Raw genomic sequence first — 20,793 nt, 5'->3', positions numbered from 1 at the left:
TTTTATGTATTTCAGTAACTTGATTCAAAAAGTGAAAGTCACATGTCATACACAGGAGATTAGAAGTGAAAATGGAAAAATAAAAACATGCACAATATGAATTTTGCACAATAGATCCCCTTTAAACTAAATTACTCAAATAAACTACCTTTCTGATCATATTCTCACTCACTGAAATGTACTTGTAAAGCATGAGGCACCACAGCTGCCCACAAATCATCAGAGCTCACTCCGATGCCACACGACCACGAAAGGCGACAAAAGAACGATGCGGATAAGCAAAACGGAGTGACTTTACCTCTTTGAGTGCCACGACTCCCACCAGCTTCCCGATGCTGGTGACGTAGGCGTGACTGAGACCCAGCAGGGAGAACAAAGTGTGTGTCTGAGTAACGACAGGGAGGAGGACACACACGACCCAGTTAGTGATAAATAAGATGCGCAGTGACAGTTTTGACCCTGCGTGACTGAACTGCTAAACAATTTGTTTACAGGTAAAACACATCATATGACAGCATTAAGTTCATTTAGCGTTCTCCTGACAGCGTTTTCAGTGAACAGCCTGTGGTACAAAAAGCCTTCCTTCACTTTCCCCCACCTTCACAAAACCGTCAGGAAAAAAAGAGGCATGCACTCCCCATATCATCTCCACCTTTGGTACCAAACTTTCGGTTTTGTTAACAATTTGTTTCATATTTCTTATAGATTTTGAAAAAAGATTGATTCATTTGATTATTATTATTTTTTTATTTTTAACTCAAAAACTTTAAACGTCTCTGAAGCAAACACAGCTTCGTGCAAAAGTAACAAAATACTTTTGTAATATTGAAATGCTGCGATCGGTTGGTTTCCACATTCTTTAGTTTTATTTAGACTTTTGTCACTTTTTCACTCGTTTTATGGCAATAAATTGTTCAATCCAAATGCATATTATTTTTCACATATTGTAACTTTCAGCCAGTTTTACTGGAATTTTATCTGAAAGACCAACACAAATCAGCACATATTTATAAAGCAGATGATTGATTCTCAATGTTTTTGTTGGTTTCTTCTTTTTTCTACAGCTAAATTAGTGAGCTTAAAAGTTTATATATAGTGTGACAGATTTATTTTCATAACATCTGAGTTGGTAAAACCCAGTTTTCTCCAAGATAATACCTGCAAATCTTGTGAAGTAAGTCTGAGTGTGGCTCATTACTTTGAATAAAATAACTCAAGTTCACTCAGATTAGATCAAGAACTTCTGTTATATCAAAATCTAAAAATATGTTTCACTTTTACAGGAAGTAATGTGAATCGTATCCAGAGCAACTTATTTAACCTAAGAGCTCCGAACAGGTCCAGTTCGCCGACGTCTTTTCTGTGTTCTGGTTTGTGATTAAGAAATGTTTTATTTTTTTAACGTGTCAATTTTCTCTCAATTAAACAGTTTCAATTGACAAAAGAGGAGCTTTGAGGGTTTTTGTTGCCTAAATAAGTTTACTTTTGTGTCCTAAAAGTTGGTGTGAAAATGCACAGCTTTCCTTCATGCATGTCACCGTGCATGGGGTTTTCGCAGCTCTTGCCTTGTGCAACGACGTCCTTTCCACCAGCTGAAACGGGGAGGGGTCTATGCGTATCTCCTCCATGTCGACTGGTTTGTCCAGCTCTTCCTCTTCCCAAGCTTTGATCTGAACCAGCCAATCACAAAGCAGAGAGACACACACAGATTATTGATCAGGACACTGGTTTGTTGGCTCTTTGCTAGCTGTGTGGCCGGTGAATCAGTGTCGTACAGCACCTCCTCGGGGGACATGGTGTCAGTGAGTGGAGGAGGCACGTCTTCCTGAAAGAGAAAGGAGGAACAGATGATGGACTGGCCAGTGAGCAGTTTGAGCACATAATGAGATACCCCTGGTGGTTTCAAGGTTTCAGCTGATGCAGAGATGTCAGTCCTTGTTTTACATGCTTCATGCTGCGCTCTTCTCACATTAGTGAGGCTGGCTCATGCTGCCAGGCTGGACTGATAACCCCATCTTTGCTGCCGCTGCCAGCTTGACAGCAGATCACCGATGCCCTGCTGCTTTGAGCTGCCAACGTCAAAGTGATGTGTGTGCGTATCCGCTGATCTTAAGGAACCTGAGTTTCGGTCTGGCCTGACGAGGACGACGACGAGAAGAGTCTCTGAAGGGTCCTCCTGACAGACGACAGCTTGCGTTTGTCTGAGAACACAAGAGGGAGACGCGTGTCAGAGAGGACAGACTGACGTGTGACGGACGAACTGGTGGAAATGCCGTTTCACCTGATCCTGTGTGGTTGGTGGCCGGCTCCTGGGGGCCTGGGGCCGGGATGGGTCCGTTACATCCTTCTTGCACAGGAGAGACAGCCTGAGGGTTGCAACATGATTAGTTTGTGTTTGGTCAATTTAGGGGCCAAATCAGGTGATGCTAGGTGTTCAACATTGTGTAATTTTCTAATTAGACATTGTAAATGTATTTTTTTTTACATTTTGTCCCCTCACAACCACAGACTTCAAAGTATTTCCTAAAGCATTATACTGCCTCAAAATAGTCCAAAGTTGTGAAGTTGAGGGAAAACAATGCATGGTTTGGCACATATTTGCATTCACCCCCTTTCACTGATACCCCTGAATAAAATTACCATAAGAAGTCATCTAAATCAGTGTTAGGTGCATGTTCATTGCATTTTTTTTAACAAAATCATTCTTAGATAATGAGATTTTAGTCTGCTCAGTTCAGTTCTGCCTATTCAGAATGAGCTGTTTTGAGCATCTTGTCCATTTAAATCCAAACAAGCTGCTCCTGGCCACGCCCCCCAACTCAACGTTTACGTTGGGCGTCAAAATGGCTGAAAACACATGCGCAATTATACAGTGAGGCATCTTTAAAAAGCAGAAGCAGAGCCTTCTGCACAACCAACAAGAACGCAGTTAAGTGGTTTCAGGATGGTAAGTCAACAGCAAAACACTTGTCTTTTCCAGCAGCCATTGTGCAGCACTTAGAACAGCAATGGTCCGTTCACACCAAACGAGTTTTGAGCATCAGGCACGACTGGTTTACATTCAAAGTCTGTGTGGAGGCGCATTCAGGGCCGTTGCGGCGCGTTTCTTGTGTCTAGCGTGGCGCAATTTGAACCGTCTGGAGCGTTTGACGTGTCAGAAGCGTCCAACGTATCCGACAAATAGGCTGGCAATGGAAAACAACGACTAGAGTGATTTTGATGTGTCTGACGCGCCCTCAACACCCCCTCAACATGCCTCAACATAGACTTTGAATGTAAACCAGATGCACCTGACGTGCGAAATGCTAGGCGTAGCAAAATATGGAGCGTCTGCATCCAAAGTGCACACGCGTCGAACTTTAAGGGTTTGACGCGTTTTTTTGCACATGTAACATGTTTGGTGTGAACGCACCATAAAACCAGCTGACCAAATTGTGCTGGAGCTTCACTTGGGTTGCTAGGTGATGGGCTGGGCTCAGTTTGTGGTTGCTAGGTAACGGCGCAGTACCCGTTGATTGACAGGTAGGCTGCAACCATACAAAGACATGGCCTCTCACATAAATTGCCAGGTCTGACAGGAGAGCTTTAATCAGAGAGGCAGCCAAGAGCACTTTAAAAGATTACAAAAATTTCTGGCTCCTTATCTCAGAATATAAATAACTTAAGGTTTAAAAGTTTTGCACAAGCAATGTATTCCTTAAACCTTGTCACTGCTTTCTTCTCCCTCCTCATCCACGAAACTGAAGGACTCCCAGCTGAGTTTGGAGCCTTGGCCTGGTGAACTGGAACCTCTTTCAAAGACTCGTCTTTCTGGAGAGAGCCACCAGTCTAAGACAGCCTGAAGCTCCGTCCTCTCAATCGAGCCAAGAAGGATCATGGATTCTGCAGGAAAGCAAAACATTTTTTTTATAAAAGTATTGACTTTACTCTCATGGCTGTGAGAGGAAAGTTACCTTGGCGGAGCATAAAGCCTGGAAATTGACTAAAGGTGAATCAGACTGAGCTTTATGGAGAGAGCACGGATTATGGCTTGTCTAATACTTTAACACTAAGCCTTTAAAAGGAAAGTGTGGGTCGCCTTACCTTTAGAGTCAACCAGCGGGATCGTTTTCAACGTTGTGCTTTCCAACAGGTGGTTTAATTCCCGAAAAGTGGATTGGGAGGACAGGAATTTCACTTTGCGCACCATGATGTCCTCCACGAAGATGTTATACTTGCTGTGAAAAGAAAAGCAGCCACACTACAGTAAACGCCGTGCTTCTTTCAAAGCCTGACTACGCTGACATAAAAGCCCCAGACGTCACCTGATGTGCCCGAGAGCCAGCTCAGGCAGGTAGGGCAGCTTCTTGACCTGGATGATGGAGTCGTACAGAGACGGCTGCAGACCCTGGGCCACCATGTTGGCCAGGATGACCGCCACCATCATGGGTAAGATGTGGGAGATTTGACCAGTCAGCTCGAAGCAGATTACCGCCGTGGAGACCGTGTGAGTGACGGCGCCCGTCATGGCCGCCGCTCCTATCGCAAACCAGAGCAAACCGTGATAAACTTGACATGGAAAAGCGGCATTTAGATTGTGAAGGAATTACACATCGGTAACATTTGTTCAAACTATTTAAAAGCATTTATTCAGAGCGTCACATTTTTATCTCAAATTTTTTAACAAGGTGCACCAGAGATAGTTAAACGGTGCGAACTTTTGAAGATTTTAGTAAAAAATACAGATTTGACAAAATAGAAATCTGAAGCATTTTTTAGTGGTACAAATACAAATAAATTCACCGTCATGAACAAGTTTGTTCACTTTAGTAGATTTTTGCATCTTTGCACATTTTAAATAGTTCAGGTCATTAAATACATTAATTTATTAAGGGGAAAAATATCCTAGCCAAACCTTGTTTTATGTCAAGTGAAGAGTATTTGTGTAGCACATTTCAGCAAATTTATCTGATGATCAAAAAGTTATGATATTTATTAGTCGAAGTGAAATCTGACTGTCTTAATGGCAAATGGTTCATATCACTAAATATAAATATTATCCAAATAAAGTGTATAAATTCCAGGTTATTTAAAGAAAACTCTAACTTTGCCACTAAACCTCTTGAGACCTGCAAATCTCAGTGCGTAAATGTGAGGAGCAAGAGGCTAACCGATCACAGCGTAGCCTCCTGGCAGGATGCGGTAAACTATTCCATCGAACAGTATCCCGTTCGGGAAAAGAGTGGCCATGATCTCCCCGACGAGGCGGCCGAAAGCAGCTCCTTGAGGAGAGAGATAAGGCACGCTGGTAAAGACAAACTGAACAGAAGCTCAGCGTCAGATACTGCACTCGCGTTACGAAATCCTCTTACCCAAAATGAAGACCGGCATGAAGGCGCCAGAGGGGATAGGCATTGTGGTGGAAACTGCTGACATCCAGAACTACAGGACAAAGGCAGGATAAAGGTGGGATAAAGCCCAGTCAGTCCCAGCAGGTTTGCTGGTTTTAATTTATGTCGTTTCTTTGAATGCAACACCTCACACGCGCAGTGAAAAGGAAGGAGAAGATACCTTCATGACGAAGAAGAGGAGAAGGATGAGGAAGACACTGACATGAGGATGCAGCCAAGCGGCGGAGCGGCCGAGGCCGGGGGCAGCAACCGGGTCGGAGATTTTGGTCCAGGTGAAATTATCAAAAAGAGAGTTGATGCACTCTCTGGGCATCAGCTGTCAGAGCGGAGATATGAAGACAGGACAAATGGTCAGTAATAAAAGCCTTTTATTACATTAAAGATGACCTATTATGTTTCCTTGAACAGGTTAGGATTGGTAGGGGTATACAAAACATGTTCATTACAGTTTCTGCAGAAAATCCTCATGAGATTTTACTGAGCTACTTTCAGAATGAGCTGTTTTAAAGACTCTTGTCACTTCAAATCCAAATAAGTTGCTGCTGGCCACGCCCCCAAATCAACATTTACGCTTGCCTTTAAAACATCTTTAAAAAGCAGAAGTGGAGCCTCCTGCACAACCAACAAGAATGCAGCAAGTGGTTTCTAAATTGTAAGTCAACAGCAAAACACTTGTCTTTTCCAGCAGCCATTGTACAGCGCATACAGCAGTAAAACCAGCTCACTAAATGTGCTTGAGCTCCACTTGGGTTGAGCTCAATTGTGATTGCTAGGTAGCGGCGCAGTGCCGGTCAATGGTAAATCATCAAACGGGAGATTTTTGAAACAGCTCAGTTTCCAGACAAGAGTAAACGTTAACTTATTGCTAAAAAAAATGCGGCTAGGTAGTTTTTTTTTTAGAAGTAGAAATCCAATGGAAGAAGAGAAACATGCAAAAAGTGAATTTTGCATCATAGATCCCCTTTAAAGTCTTTCAAGTGGTTAAAACGCTATGAAGCCTAGAGAAAGTGATGTGGTTTCAGTGTCTGGCTGCCCCCTGAACACATTCCTGTGGAGTTGTTTCAGATATGGATGCCCTCCCAGGAGGGAGGGAGAGAGGAAAAAGGAGTGGATGGATGGATGGATACCAACATTTTCAGCATTTCAATCTGTGTTTCTAATACGCACCTAATCAGCCCAACACTCTACCTTTGTGTCTCTGTTTTAGATAGAAACATAGTTAAAAATTAGAATGAAAAAAAGTGAGTTTGCATCTCACCTCTCCAGCCATGAACTGCCCAAACCCAGGAGGAAACGTGAAGGTGGCGATGATCAGCGTCACCGCTCCTGGGTAGATCAAACGACTGCAACGCGTACACAAACACAGACTCATTAGGAGGAACATCGTATTCTCAGATACCAACTGCACTGCACGTCATTTAAATTAGCGTCTGTTTGTAACCAGTGCCGACTGCATGAGTCTCCTGGCGCTGCAGCTCACTTCTCCCTAATGGTGAAGCCTCATGTTCCCTGACTGCATAGTCTCAGAGGATAAGTGAATCTCCCCATTGAGTGAATAACTGAGTGTAAGGTTGTTAAGGCTTTGCTTCTCTCCTGGCCAGTTTTGTGAGACTGATGAGTTTAGAGAGCAGAGCTGAGACACATTACGAGAAAATGGATCTAAATGCACAAATGGTTTCCGTTTTAGGGAAACCATTTCTGCAAGAATCACTGCAGTTTTAGAGCCGAGCGCCGCAGTCATTTGCAGCGCCAGGGAGAGCAACATCTGTACACTATGTGTGTGTGTGTGTGTGTGTGTGTGTGTGTGTGTGTGTGTGTGTGCGTGTGTGTGTGTGTGTGTGTGTGTGTGTGTGTTGGGATCTTACTGTTTGGTTAGAAAGCGTGTGAGAGCTGTTGGTCTTCTCATGAAGAGAACCACCTGTCTGTTTAAGTAAACAAAGAACGCTCCCAAAAAGCCGCAAGAGATCCTAAAACATGAAGAAAACTTCGAGTTTAAACGTCATGGACGAGTTCACCAAGAGTCCAAAGTCCATTTTATAACAACATATTAAGGTTAAATACTCAAAAATATAGTGTTTGCAACAAAACACACACGTACAGGTATTAAAAGCATCCTCACCCTATGATTGCAAATGCCGGTAACTCCTGCAGGTCAAAGGGGAAGTCCATCCTGAAGTTGGTTTTGAATAGAGCTGTGATTGTGACTGAGAAAAGTGGAACAAAAATAATTGCATAACAAAAAAGAGTTAAACAATAGAGACAATTACAGCAAGCAGCTACTTCTCTACTCATTGCTATTTAGAGGACAATTTACACAATGAAGTTTGAAGTGAAGTTTTGATTATAGGGCAGCAAGCAGGGTTAAAATAGACATGGCAACGCAGCAGCTTCTGAAATTCAAGAGTGATAGTCTAGTGAATATTCAGCTCTGGAAAGAATTAAGAGCCGACCGCACTGAAGCCCATTGACAGCCTCCTGGTTTTTCAACCAAATGTTGATTTCTGAACTCTTCCTGAGTTAAAACATTAGCTTTATTGTTTCTAAATTAATATGAACTCGTTTTCTTTGCATTATTTGAAGTCTGAAAGCACTGCATATTTTTTATTTTGACCACTTCTCATTTTCTGCAAATAAATACCAAATTTTTTGCTTCGACTTTCAGAGACATGTCGTCAGTAGTTCATAGAACAAAAAAGAATTTTACTCAAACATAAACCTATAAAAAGTGAGATCAGAGAAACTGATCATTTTAAGTGGCCTCTTGATTTTTTTTCCAGAGCTGCAGATAAAAGGTTTATTGCTAAATAGCTGAAGAGAAAATGGTGCCTGAGGGCCAATAAGTCTCCAAAACAACTTTAAGGATTTCGAATGCAGCTTCTTCTAAGAGTGCCAATAATAAAGCAGGTCGATGTTTTGTCTGTGTAATGTTTTAGAAAAAAATACCCAAACATGTCCAAGTTTATGAACAAGATTAGCTTTAATGATCAAACTGCATTTAATGAGGTTCAAATATGTGCATCTTTGTAAAAGCAAAGTCTACAAAGTACGGACTTAAAGTCTGTGAAATGTTAAACGTACTTAACCTTTTTTAAATGTTGGCATTTTGTTTCTCAGAGAAACAAACAGCATGATTTAAATACTGGATGGTGCTGCTGAAGTGCTTTTATAGGATGAGCGATGACTTCAAAAGTTTAAGCTTTATCTAAAGAAGCAAATTATACTTAGCTGCCATGCTCAACATTTTTTTGTGTGTGTGAAATGCAACCTCAGCGGTCTTTCCGCAGCAGATTGTGTGTTTGTGTGGAGTTAGCTTCTCACCAGCATCCTTGTTCCACACAGAAAGCACCCTGAATATGAAGGCACTGAATGTAGCAGCAAAGTATCCCCGCCAGTAATTCCTCACAGCAAAGTAGGTAGACGTGACCTCAATACTGAACAGCACCCCTGGTGAGGGAGGAGGGAAGGAGGGATTACAGAGAGGAAGAAAATGAGGATGGATGGAGAGGTAATTGGGAGAGGGGAAAGAGAAGGTGAGAAAAGACACAGATTAGTTTAAAGTAGCAGAATGAGTCCAGAAACTAGTAATTACACTCAATAAGAGTACAGTGGCGAGTTAACAAACACACATATAAAAGTAATTACACTGAGCAGCACACAAACACAAAAGAAAAGCAAAATGAGACATGAAACACAGTGAATTAACCAAAAACAACTGAACATTGTACAGGGACGAAAATATATTTAAAGACCAGAGTACGCCAGGTTTTGAATTTTTTATGCCTTAGAACGTGTCCAGAAGTTTCATACATTTTGGATAAACAGACTTTTATCTGCCATCCACCATCAGGGAGGCATGTAATCAGTCCCAAATTCATCCTGCAGCCTGACGCTGAGCTTAAATATGCAGCTGCAGTCACATCCAACAACCTTCAAGACGTTCGAGGCAGAGCTCTGCACAAGACTTTTGCAAACTACTGAATAATAGGAGACGTTTATTTATACTTGAGCAAACTATTAAAAACTGAGGATTTCTGCTAAAGGTTTTGTGTTTTACTAATTAAGTGAGTAAATCTTTTGTAATTGTGGATTTCAAGAAAGCTTAAGAGTCCAAATTACCCAAGTTAGTTCCAGTAAATTTTCACAAAGTTGCAGTAAATTTTCACAATAAAATAATTGGAAAACAAATTGCATTTAACACTCGTTAAATGCAAGTGATTACAGATAAAACATGACTGATCTAACTATTGGAATTTTGCCAATAGTGCAGTGATGAGAGGAAATTAGCGCACCTGATTAAATATTTAATTCTTTATTTTAAAATGTTCAAATATTATAACATTTCAGGGGCTATTGAGATCATTACCAGATTCAAAAGCTGCTGGAATTATGTTTCTGAAAGCCTGATGCGGCTCTGTAGAGCTCAAAGTTTGATTTTTTTCTCACTTCAACAACCAAACTAAATGCCTGAGGTTTAAATTGGACGAATATTTTTCAAAATGACAATGACATGCACCAAGCAGGATGCATCTGTGTGATTTTGTTTATTTTCATTTAAATAGATCTATGTGTCTTATTTTAAATCAGATTTCCTTACATGTATATGTGTATTTATATTTTTATATAAAGTAAATTTTCTCCCCTGTGTTGGATTTATTGCCAAGACGCAATGTTTCAGCAACACACCAACCAAACACAGATATTCTTACTGTTTTTGATGACTATATAAGAAGATATATTTTAAAGCAAAAACATATCGTATTTTCCGGACTAAAGAGCGTGCCATACTATAAGCCGCAGCTACAAATAAAAAAAAAAGGAAACGTACATATATAAGCCGCGCCAGGCCGCTGGTATCTCCGCGCTCTCGGTTTTCCATGAGGACCCAGCAGAGGGCAGCAGAGGGCTGCGTCCTAATAAATATGCTGGATTTACTAAGGACGCAGTTCTCCGTCTCCAAAGCCGAACCATTGTTTCGTTCACGCCGAGCAGCGGCTCTATTTCCCCCCTGTACTGCCAGATCGATAATCCTGAACTTAAAAGCTGCATCATATGAGTTTGAAGAAATTTCTCCGTCATGCCTGCAGCTAGCATGTGCTTGTTCTAAATGAAAATTAGCACTTTCTTCTTTGATTTCCAATTTTGACTCCCAATGATTCACTTCCTGCTAAAGCGCCCCCTGGTGGTTGAAGAAAAATCAACAGAAAAGCCGCACCGGGATACAAGCCGCATGGTTCAAAGTGTAGGACAAAAGTAGGGGCTATTTAATGAACTTCCAAACAATTACATTAACTTCCTTTAAACTACATAAATATTTTTTTTATATTTTACCATATGAGCTTTCTGTTCCGAATCTAAAGGAGTTTTTTTTATTGTTTTTATGGCTTTTTTATGGTTTTTATGGCAGCACAAAAAAACAAGATTGGCGAGACGGTTCAGAACGAGAGACAGAGTGAAGTTTGTACAGTACCTCCTAGTGGAGTGCCGAAACAGCATCCCACCCCCACGGCACAGCCGACAGTCAGTATATCTGTGTAACCATATGGGTTCTACTGACACAGAAAACAGAGGGAGAGGAGGGAGGTAAAGAGGTGAGACAGGGATGAAAGCCCAGAGATGATACGGGGAGAAAATTAGGATGACAGTTGGAAGTAAGACAGGACAGTAAGTTGGAGGGAAAAAGGAATAAAAGATCAAGGTGGAGAGAACAGGATGGAGAACCACAGGGGTGGGGTGGGAGGAGAACAATGACAGTGAGGGAGCAAAATGGAAGAAAGTGAATAAATAATGCTCACTATAGTGTGATAAAAACTGACAGGGAGAGGAAACAAAGCAGCAAGAGAAGATATAAAGAAAAGGATGCGCAGTGTTTAGAAAAACTGCGTCAAATGACAACATCGCCTTCAGATTTGGGTCCATGCAACAAACAGCAGACTTGAAACACTTCAAATCATCGTGATCAACATTGGATTGAACAAAAACTCATATTTTCATTGTTTAGACATGAAAAACAGTCATGAGAAAAACCACACACACTGTTGCTGCTTCCTTAAGAGAGGAAGTATCAGACAGGTGGAGCTAAATGATCACCAGCAGCTGCCAGCTTCTCATCAGAGCAGAAGTTTTGGCAGTTTGCTAGTCTGTAGGGTTCAGCTGGGTGTTTACACAATACCAGGCCAGGAAGATATCAACAATGACTTAATGAAGCAAGTGTTACTGCCTGAGTAACTGAGAGCATCTGTTTCTAGACGACTTGAAATTTATCATTCAACAGTCAGAAAGGCTCAGAAACTGAAAGCTACATGCCTCATTTAACATCTAAATACAAAACGCTTCCTGGTAAGGATTAAAAAAAAATACTGACAGGTAAGAATCATTTAGGAAAGTAAAGTTTTTTTTTTCTCTAACATGAAAACATTATTGCTGGCACAAGCTGAGATTTTTCCATTAAAGTTTTGTTGGCCATACAAATATATTTCCCTTATTAATTACTTATTATTACAGTTATTAGTAATAAACTCATAAAATTCGGAGGTAACCAGTGTATATGATAATCAATACACCTGGCTATTGATTGTAGTTTGGGTTTAAGTTGGCAGCTGTTTGTATACATGAGTTTACAAATTATGAACGGGGTGAGATGCATTTAGAGTAATTTATTTAGAGAAAACCAGAGTCATATACTTCCAAAAGTGTTACAGTGAAATGTTCAGAGCTATTACTGATTAAAGAGGTTAAAGTTTTTATTTGTTCTGTGCCATGTTTACAGAGGAAGACAGAGGTCAAATATCTTATCTGAGCTTCAGATGTTTCTTCAGGAGAGCAAAGCTGTCCGCAGACTCGTATCTGATTGGCTGGTCAGACTTGCCTCCAATAGGAGCAGCAAAACAGGTGGCCACTCCCACCGCACAGGCACACACCAGCAGGTCCTTGTTATGGATGTCACTCTGGGGTTAGGCGTAACACAAACAAGCAGGGGCGAGCCAGAACCAGGAGAGTGGGGAGAGAGGGAGACGGGGACACGGGAGATCACTGTTAATACACATGCCAGACATTATGGTCACACTATTAATACAGACACAAACACAGGCGAAGTGTGAGAGAGACAATCAAAACAAAGGCAAACTGGAAGGGGAAAGCAGGAGCTGGGCGGGACAAAACACACACACAAACACGGAAAATCAATTACAGGTTTCCCATTTTAAGCTAGCTGGTCAGTCTGAAGGAAACTCAAAGCAGCAACAAAGAGCAGCAACAATCTCTTAATCTCTTGAAATAAACCTTGGTTGAAAGATGCAATTATTCCTGTTCCATTATTTCTAGAAAACTTTATGAGTTCAATTCAAAACTTTACACACATCGAATTAATATTTGGTAGCATTGCCTTTAAACTCTAAACTGTATGACCTGGGTCAAACATTTTGGGTTTCCTTCCGCAATAGCTTCTCACAAGAACTTGCTAGTAATTTTCCCCCATTCTTCTTGACAGAACTGGTGGAACCGAGTCAGATTTATGGTCAAGTTTATGCAGGAATAAGTTCACAACTTTGGTCACTTGAAAACATTGTCTTTGTTGACTTTTACTAAGTAGTTAGTGGGATGCTTAGGCTAATATGTTGGAATATTGCTGTAATATATATATATTTTTTTTACATATGTCCTTTCCTTGTGATGACATCTATTTTGTGAAGTGCACCAGCTCTTCCCGCAGCAAAAACTCAAACAACATGATGCTCCTACCCATGTAATTCACATTTGGATGTTCTTGTTTTCCCCGAATTTAAAGATGATCATTAGGACTAATCTTTCAGGTTAATGTCATCAGGCCACAGGAGAAAGTTAGTGTCTTTGTGCCAGTTGCTTCATCCTTACTGAACCCTTATGTGTAACTGTATACTTGTTGTGTTCACAAACAGTTTTTTTTTTTTTTTTACAGATTCAAGAACAGACTCTTCAGTGGGAACCCTGTAACTTTAATGACGATAAAAACACAAACAATACAGAAAACTACAGTGCCTAGCAAAAGCATTGAAAACCCTTGACTCTGCACATTTTGTCACATTAAATTTAAGATTAAGATTTAACTTTATGGTATCTTATTAGCATTTTTGGTGGTAAATCAACACAAAGCAGCACATAAATGTGAAGCGGAAAGAATATGAAGTGTGCACAATCGTGTTTAGGAATGGTTGGCTCAAGCTTTCCACTCGTAGCTTCTTGCTTTTGGGTCAAAAAATTTGAACATAAGCAAGCAAACATACATGCCACAATTTTCAAATTAAAAAAACACGTTTCTCGTATTCCTTCTGCTTCAGACTTTAGTCCGTCACATGAAATCCACATAAACCAAAAATCAGTCTGTGGCGGTAACATGACAAAATGGAAAAAAGTTCAAGAAGTATGAATGCTTTTGCAAAGCACCGTACAAACCCGGCGTTCCTCATCTAATTTGGTATTTTGACTGTTTCTCAATAAACTCGCTGATCAAAGTGCAGTTTCTTGGCCAGGGCTTCAGCTTACCTCATACACGCCAGAGAAGATGGACATGAATCGACTCAGCACCGCTGCACAGATGCTGGCGATGTGGACAAACGGACCCTGGAGGTGAAGACAGCAAGCAGATCAGAGTTACTGGACGGACTTTCACACAGACCAGTTTCAGTGAAACAAGAGGATCCAGACTGGGACGGGTATCAGAGCAGATAAATCAGTGAGTAATTGCTGGATGTGACAGCTGTCCCGCTACTGTAATGGAGAAAATGAATGTACTCCGTTGAATAATTTGCCTCGGTCCCGTGAGGCGAGGGAGTGAGGGGAAAAATGACAGAAGTTGATTTATTACTCACAGGCTGGAGAGAAAGAGCAGAAAGAGCGGTAGAGAAAGACACAACTACAGGATGATCTATAATAGATGTGTGGTGACAGAGCAATCTTGAAGGTAAAGAGGTTAAGAAGTGGGTCTGTTAACCTCTTTGCCCACTGGCATCCCGCTGCCGAGAGCAGCAGTCAGGCCGATGACTTTAGCTACGAAGGCTTTGAGGGTCAGGTACTCTTTCAGGACTACGCCTCTCAGGATGGTTTTGAGCTCTGGGATGCCAGAACCTGTCAACGAAACACAGAAAACGCCAAACGGTGAACAGAGTACTGCAGCTACGTCTGTAAAAGCAAAGTTACGTTTTTGCTAACTTCAAACGGCGAGACAAACGGAGACAGAGAAGAGGTAGAGAGAGACGGCGAGAGCTAACCGATGGCCTGAGGGGAAACCAGATGACAGAAGAGCGAGGCAAAAACGACGAGGATTATGGGATACGTAATCCAGGCGAGGTACTGCAGTGGCACATTGCCCTTAAGTTCTCCATGTATCCATTTGTAGGCTTTAACACAAAAGAAAAGCAACAACGACATGTGAGAATAAACACGGTAAATATGTGCTGCGGCATGATGAAACCATTATGAAAATACAGATTGAATAACAATAATAATCATGAGAGTAAATGTGACCAGGGATACCTTGTAGACTCTTGGCACTGGCGTAGTCCATGCTCCAGCTGACCAGAGCCATAGTCAAGCCCAGAAGGATCAAAAATATCCAGTCCTCCCCCATCTTCGTCACAATATACCGCCTCACTCGAGCCAAGCAGTCTGGGTCAGAGACATGAAATTATTGAGTCACATTCAAATCTACCGCAAGCATAAACTGATTAAATTACAATTTTGGTAACTGGATCTAAAACGGGACACCAGGATTATTTTAACATCGAACCTGAAATGATTTGAGTTGTTTGCAAGCTTAGGAAATCTTAAAGAAAGCATAAAATGCAAACTAAAGAACGAGAAAGAGTAAATATTAAGGCGTCAAATTTCATTTTGTTGAACCTAAAACAAAACTTTCTGCTCAGCTTTAGTTAAAAAAAAAACTGAGAAACTCCAAATGAAAATCTAACTTGTTCTCCCTGTTTTTAGCTCCATCCATCTTCTCACCATCTCTGACCAGCTTCTCTGTCTTTTCTGAAGAAGAGTATCAACACAGCATGATGCTGCCACCACCATGTTTCACCCTGGAGACGGTGTGTTCATGGGGATGTGTGGTCATAATTTTCCAGGCCATCCTTCCTTCCTGAAACCATCAACATCTACAACTCTTTGAAGAACCTTGGGTAATACGAGTAACGATTATATTTAATTGACTGTGCAGTACTATTTATTTTATTTGAACTGAAATGAATTCAAAAGCACATTTTAATTCACTGATTCAAACTGTACATCGAGTGATGTACAGCCGTGCATTTTGTTTTCCATCCTCCTGACGGCGTCGGCTCCTCGCGGTCATCCTGATCTCGGTGGCTTAAAATTCTACCTTAAGTCCTGCTGGTATTAAAGTTCTGTATCACATTTTATGAGCTTATCGTGTGGCATGTAAAATCATAATGTGCAAAGCATTCAGAAACCGATGCTGTACAATAATCTCTCTGTCACGGCAGAGCTGTGCGATTAAAGAACTTTGCTTTCACCAAAAACAGACGGCAAAACTGCAAAGCGAAAGCGACGACAACGAGGCTGCAGGTTCGGGAAAAGCCGCCGGCGTTGCTCACCCTGGCATTTGGAGTAGGGCTGAGGCTTCTTGGTGGAGGAGTTGTGGCTTTGATGTGACTCCAAGATGGCAGGGTTCTGATGGAGGTGATGCCGCCGGCCGAGGCCTCTGCGGCCCGTGGCTGAGGTGTTTTCCCCGGCTTGTCTTCTCCATTGTCTCTCTGTCAGCAGGCGGGCGGCCTCCCGTCGGGCGAAGTTTCCAAGCTGCTCCCTGTACTCCCCGTACAGCTGCAACGCAGGGGCAAGACCGAGGGTCACTGAGAAACAAAAAGCACTGCCAAGAAAACCTTCTGTTTGCAGAAAACAGGACACAGCAGTAAAAAAAAAAGTTGGGCGAAATCCACAAGCCAAGGGGAAACGGTTTTGGAGAGGAATAAAAGGAGATCTGCTAGTGTGAATCCTGGGATTACAAGAAAGAGATGTGGATTTTGTGCCTTGTGTGTAAAGGGATACACATCAGCCTGAATACCTTGACAGACAAAAATAGACAAATATGGCATGGAGAGTGGAAAAACCCCTCCCTGAGTGGAGGAAGAGGCTGAACAAGAGCCCGAGGAGGAGATCCTGGAGGAGAAAACACATGCCACATCTCCTTCTTCCGACTGCGCTCCTGCTTTAATGCCTACGGCCTGGCACACACGCCGGGGCCAGAAAACACGACACTTGCGATCGGTTTGCAGAGCACTCGTTAAAATCGTAGGAGCCGTAAAAACACTGCAGAGGCTCCGAGCTGCAACCAAACCCCTGCAGATCACATGCATCCCACCACTCAAGCTAAAAAATCATAAGGAGGGCTGGCTGCCACGCATTTCTGTCTCATGTTCACACAGGAAAGGAGAGCTGACACATCCAAGCACGAGGCCCTGCAGGATGCACTCTAAGCTTCCAAGCACATAATTTCCCGATGAAGTCGCAATATGAAGGTAGACGGACAATCTGGGAGCTCATCTGCTGAGAGAAGTTTCAGCCTGACGGGGACAAGTTGTTTAGTTTTTTCTTTAGGAAAGACTTTCTTCTGATTTTCGTCCTTTAACAAACAGCCCCACTGTGATAACTGACTCACTGCAACCACATGACAAAGTGACTAATATAGAAGTTTATAATTAATACATGAATGCACCACATAGCAGGTGGCCATGCAGTTACTGCCGCAGGCTTTTGAAGCCTCTAAATCGTCTAGCGAGTTATTTTAAATCTCGTTAAACACCACAAATCACAAACTGTAATTCGGAACATCAGCTGACAGGATAGTAGACTCGTCCTCGTAAAAGATTACTTACACAAGACCCGAAACTAGAAATCTCAGTTTTATTTTGGATGTTTTCAATCGTTTTGAAGTCCGGATGCCGTCGGAGTGAAAGCGGTAAACATTTCACAAGGATGCATTTAAAATGAGCTCAGGAGTTTGTTCAGAGGACAGAAAATGAAACATTGAACGTCGTTCATTATTTTGGATCTGGGCTCTATTTTATTTCTGGTTTTTTTTTTTTTTTTTGGTCTTGTTTTAAATCAGACTAAATGTCTTCATTTTAGATTAGTTAGGATTAACAAAAGTTGTTTCTGTTTGCAAGATGCCAGAAATATCAGGAGACATTCTGGAACAAATATCAAAACAATCTTTAAACAATCTGGGAAACCCAGATGATGAGCTCTGTAATTTCTGATTAGTTAATGATTAATTCTCTTCATTTGGGTAAACTGAAGGCCCTATGCGGATGTATTGTAAGTCTATGTTGTTCCCTGGTATAAAATCTACAGAAATCAGACAAGATATCAGCAGTGAATGTCCTGGGGTACAATTTCCAGATGCATTCAGCAGTTTAAATGCAGTATAAACACCATGGGAATGTCCAGCTGTCTCACAGAAATGAAAGTGTTTTAGTAGAAAATGTGAGCATCAGTCCCAGAACAAAATCAAAAGACCTTGTGAAGATGCTAAGCTGAAGCCGGTCAGACTAAGTGAGTGATTCTCCACAGTGAAATAAGTGAAATATGTGTCACACCAACATGAACTTAGAGGAAATAGCAACAAGGAAAAGACAAGCTAGTTTCTGAATTCACTCTGTTGCTGGACGTGTCCTGCCCCAAAGTGTCCGACTATAATGTCCAAAATGGAAAAACATGAATGTCAGATTTTACGCAGAGCAAAGAAAATCAAATCTAAGATAAAAAATTTTATAATAGTTGAAAAACAATCTTTTCTCAAGAAGGAGTTAGCATTGAGAAATAATAAAGTACATTTAACACCTAATTTAACGATGGAGAATTTTTTATTTTGACATAAAAGTCATTAGATAAATGTAAAAATGACTGTTTTTACGTTTTTACATTTATGCAAGCAAATTAGAAACATCTCTGAGCAGTGAAGCTTTTCGGAGATAAAAAATAGTTGAATGAAAACTGAAACGTATTGAGCTATTTCTACACCTTATTGAAATAAAAAAAAGAGTCAGAAAAAGACCATTTAGCCCCTTTCAGGGTGAATAAAAGTAATTAAATAAAGTCAGCCTCCGTCTGCATGGAGCCTTTGGTCATGGCTGGTTTTACCTGTTCTTCATCAGTTGTCTTCAGCATGATGTGGCAGCAGCTCTGGTGCTGTCCTGTCTCTCATCACACTCTGCAGACGAGCTCACCACCACCAACACTGATATGCTACACATTAACATGGGAACGCTAATCCATCAACATCATCAAACAGCTGCTGGCACCAGGCGCCACCGAAACCAGGGACAGCGACAACAGGAACCTGCAGGACGAAGAACTACCGGCTGAACATTTTACCTTCTGCTCTGAAACAATGGAAAGCAGGCTGCAGAATGCTCTTGCATTATGTTGGGTTTTCGTTGGGGAAGTAGTTTATGGTGGAGCTTCACAGCCAGCTGGTTTTGAATCTACTCGACAGATTTGGGTCCTTTTTAAAGAAGTTTGTTGTTCTCTAAAAATCCGATAAAGGCTCATTGAGCTCTTCATCAATTCACACTTCCTCTTGTACCGTGAAGGTACAGGGTTGGCATTTCATACATAAACGACTGCAAATCAGTTTGTTTTTCATGGTAGTTGAGCCTTTTGATGAATTATGGAGAGCTCTCATATAATTCAGTTTAGTTGTGCTCTTTTTTTTTCCTCAAATCTTTATGCAACACCATGCTTGTTCCTGTTTACTGATCTCTTTCTGATCCCTTGTACATGTTTCAAGTTTTCAGCCCTTCTTTAGAGGACAGCATAATCATGTGTTGGAGTGGCGTAGTCAAAGCTCAGAACTAAATACAATTGAGAATCTGCGACCAAACGTCAAAACTTGCGTTCACATTGACGTGCTCTCCGTTCAACCTGACTCGGCTCGGAGAAAACTTTCAGCTTTTCATCGAGCAAAACTGACCTGCTGGCAAAACCCTGCTATTTTCCTTCCTTTTCACACTAAAAGCCCCGTCTGTGTTCAGCTATCTCATAAAATCCTGTTCAAATACACCGAAGTTTGTGCTTGTTACAAGGCAAAGCGTAAAAAAAAAAAAAGAGTTCACTGAATGTGAATACTTTTACCAGGCAGTGTAAGACGTTGAACAAATGAGCCGGTGACAGCGTGAGAAGGCCGCCGCAGTCAGGATTTATTCCCGTCTGGTCACTTTGCTTTTCTCTCAGCCTTGTGTGTTCGTTGTGTCAGCGTTTGACCTTGTAGGCTCATTGCACAGTGAAAAACACAGGACCGAGTTGATATCAGTGATTCAGTAACCATTTTGTCTAAATGTTCTCCCACGTCACAGCGATGTTGCAACAGTTTGGCTCTCGCAGCCCCAAAATAAAGTCTCTCTTCTCAGTCATCTTCCTTCATGTATTTGTTTCACTACAAGATTCCCTCATATCTCCTTGTGGTTTTAATAATTTCTCCCTTGAATTTCTCTGAGGAAACATGAAGGCAGCCAGTCGTATCTGCTCACCTCAGACATTTGGACCTCTCATTAGAAGCATAAGGTGAAAAAAAGAAAAAAACTTTTACAGGAAATGAACTGCTTTGGTTGTGTTTTTGGCAAGTCTAATTAGTGATAGAAAATGAAATATCATGCACTATTCCCCTTAGGCTTACTTATAAATAAAGACAAAGTTTGAAACAATCTCGGAGTGTTTGTTTTGCTGCCAAGCAATCAGATTTTTCCTAACATCTTTATAGGTTTTTCTCACTGATTTTCCAGTCAATTTTTGCATCTGATCATGACAGAATATGGTGCAGTGTGAACTTAAAACATGAGAAAAGTCACCAGCAGGGTGAAAACACAAACCAAGCAATGAAGAAGAAGAAGAAGAAGAAGAAGAAGAAGAAGAAGAAGAAGAAGAAGAAGAAGAAGAAGAAGACGAAGAAGAAGAAATTTTGCAAAGATGTTGCACAGATAAATCAGCCTTCAGTTCGACAACCAATTTTTCAATCAAATATGTCCTTATCTCACTTACTTGTATATCTGAGAGAATACAACAAAACAAAACAGGAGTTTTCTTATTTTAAAGGAAAAATTAGGAAATTGATGGACATAAAAATAAGGTGGTTATGCCCCTCATGGCAGCAACACGTAGAGAGAACAAGAAGTCTGATAATGTTCAGAGCCGTGTTCCCCTCTGAACACGAATCTGTCCAGATCAGATCAATTCGATGGTAATCGATGGTCCTCAGTTCCCATCACTGAAAGGTTCATTTAATTAATTGATTTAATTACAGAAACTCGTCTACAGATGCATTACAGATTTCAAGTTCTTATAAAAACTAGATTGCTTCATAAGAGCAGTAACCGTGAGGCTCTACTGTGTGTTTGGAGAAGTCCAGATTGGT

The 20,793-nt window shown here is 41.2% G+C and overlaps 1 protein-coding gene across 3 annotated transcripts in view; it reads right to left on the bottom strand.

The window, feature by feature from the left end:
• clcn1b (chloride channel, voltage-sensitive 1b) overlaps window positions 1-20,793 on the bottom strand; it is a 37,044-nt gene that overhangs the window by 5,190 nt on the left and 11,061 nt on the right. For 2 of the 3 annotated variants that reach the window (XM_007550097.2, XM_016670486.1), the window contains exons 2-22: window positions 15,980-16,205; window positions 14,898-15,029; window positions 14,633-14,761; window positions 14,356-14,489; window positions 13,908-13,985; window positions 10,858-10,936; window positions 8,709-8,834; window positions 7,510-7,594; window positions 7,256-7,357; window positions 6,649-6,733; window positions 5,551-5,706; window positions 5,352-5,421; window positions 5,151-5,261; window positions 4,305-4,518; window positions 4,084-4,217; window positions 3,704-3,882; window positions 2,282-2,366; window positions 2,119-2,201; window positions 1,781-1,825; window positions 1,566-1,670; window positions 299-385 (exon numbers count right to left, since the gene is read on the bottom strand). In XM_007550097.2, the coding sequence (XP_007550159.1) occupies window positions 299-385; window positions 1,566-1,670; window positions 1,781-1,825; window positions 2,119-2,201; window positions 2,282-2,366; window positions 3,704-3,882; window positions 4,084-4,217; window positions 4,305-4,518; window positions 5,151-5,261; window positions 5,352-5,421; window positions 5,551-5,706; window positions 6,649-6,733; window positions 7,256-7,357; window positions 7,510-7,594; window positions 8,709-8,834; window positions 10,858-10,936; window positions 13,908-13,985; window positions 14,356-14,489; window positions 14,633-14,761; window positions 14,898-15,029; window positions 15,980-16,205 (2,445 nt within the window). Of the gene's footprint in view, window positions 1-298; window positions 386-1,565; window positions 1,671-1,780; window positions 1,826-2,118; window positions 2,202-2,281; window positions 2,367-3,703; window positions 3,883-4,083; window positions 4,218-4,304; window positions 4,519-5,150; window positions 5,262-5,351; window positions 5,422-5,550; window positions 5,707-6,648; window positions 6,734-7,255; window positions 7,358-7,509; window positions 7,595-8,708; window positions 8,835-10,857; window positions 10,937-13,907; window positions 13,986-14,355; window positions 14,490-14,632; window positions 14,762-14,897; window positions 15,030-15,979; window positions 16,206-18,524; window positions 19,239-20,793 lie in introns of those variants that run through there. The other variant, XM_007550098.2, reaches the window with a different exon arrangement.

The sequence above is a fragment of the Poecilia formosa genome, unplaced genomic scaffold, assembly GCF_000485575.1.
Source record: "Poecilia formosa unplaced genomic scaffold, Poecilia_formosa-5.1.2 Scaffold34, whole genome shotgun sequence".
NCBI lineage: Eukaryota > Metazoa > Chordata > Actinopteri > Cyprinodontiformes > Poeciliidae > Poecilia > Poecilia formosa.
The sequence above is the reverse complement of the archived record's forward strand: the minus strand, read 5'-3'. Positions and strand labels throughout refer to the sequence as shown.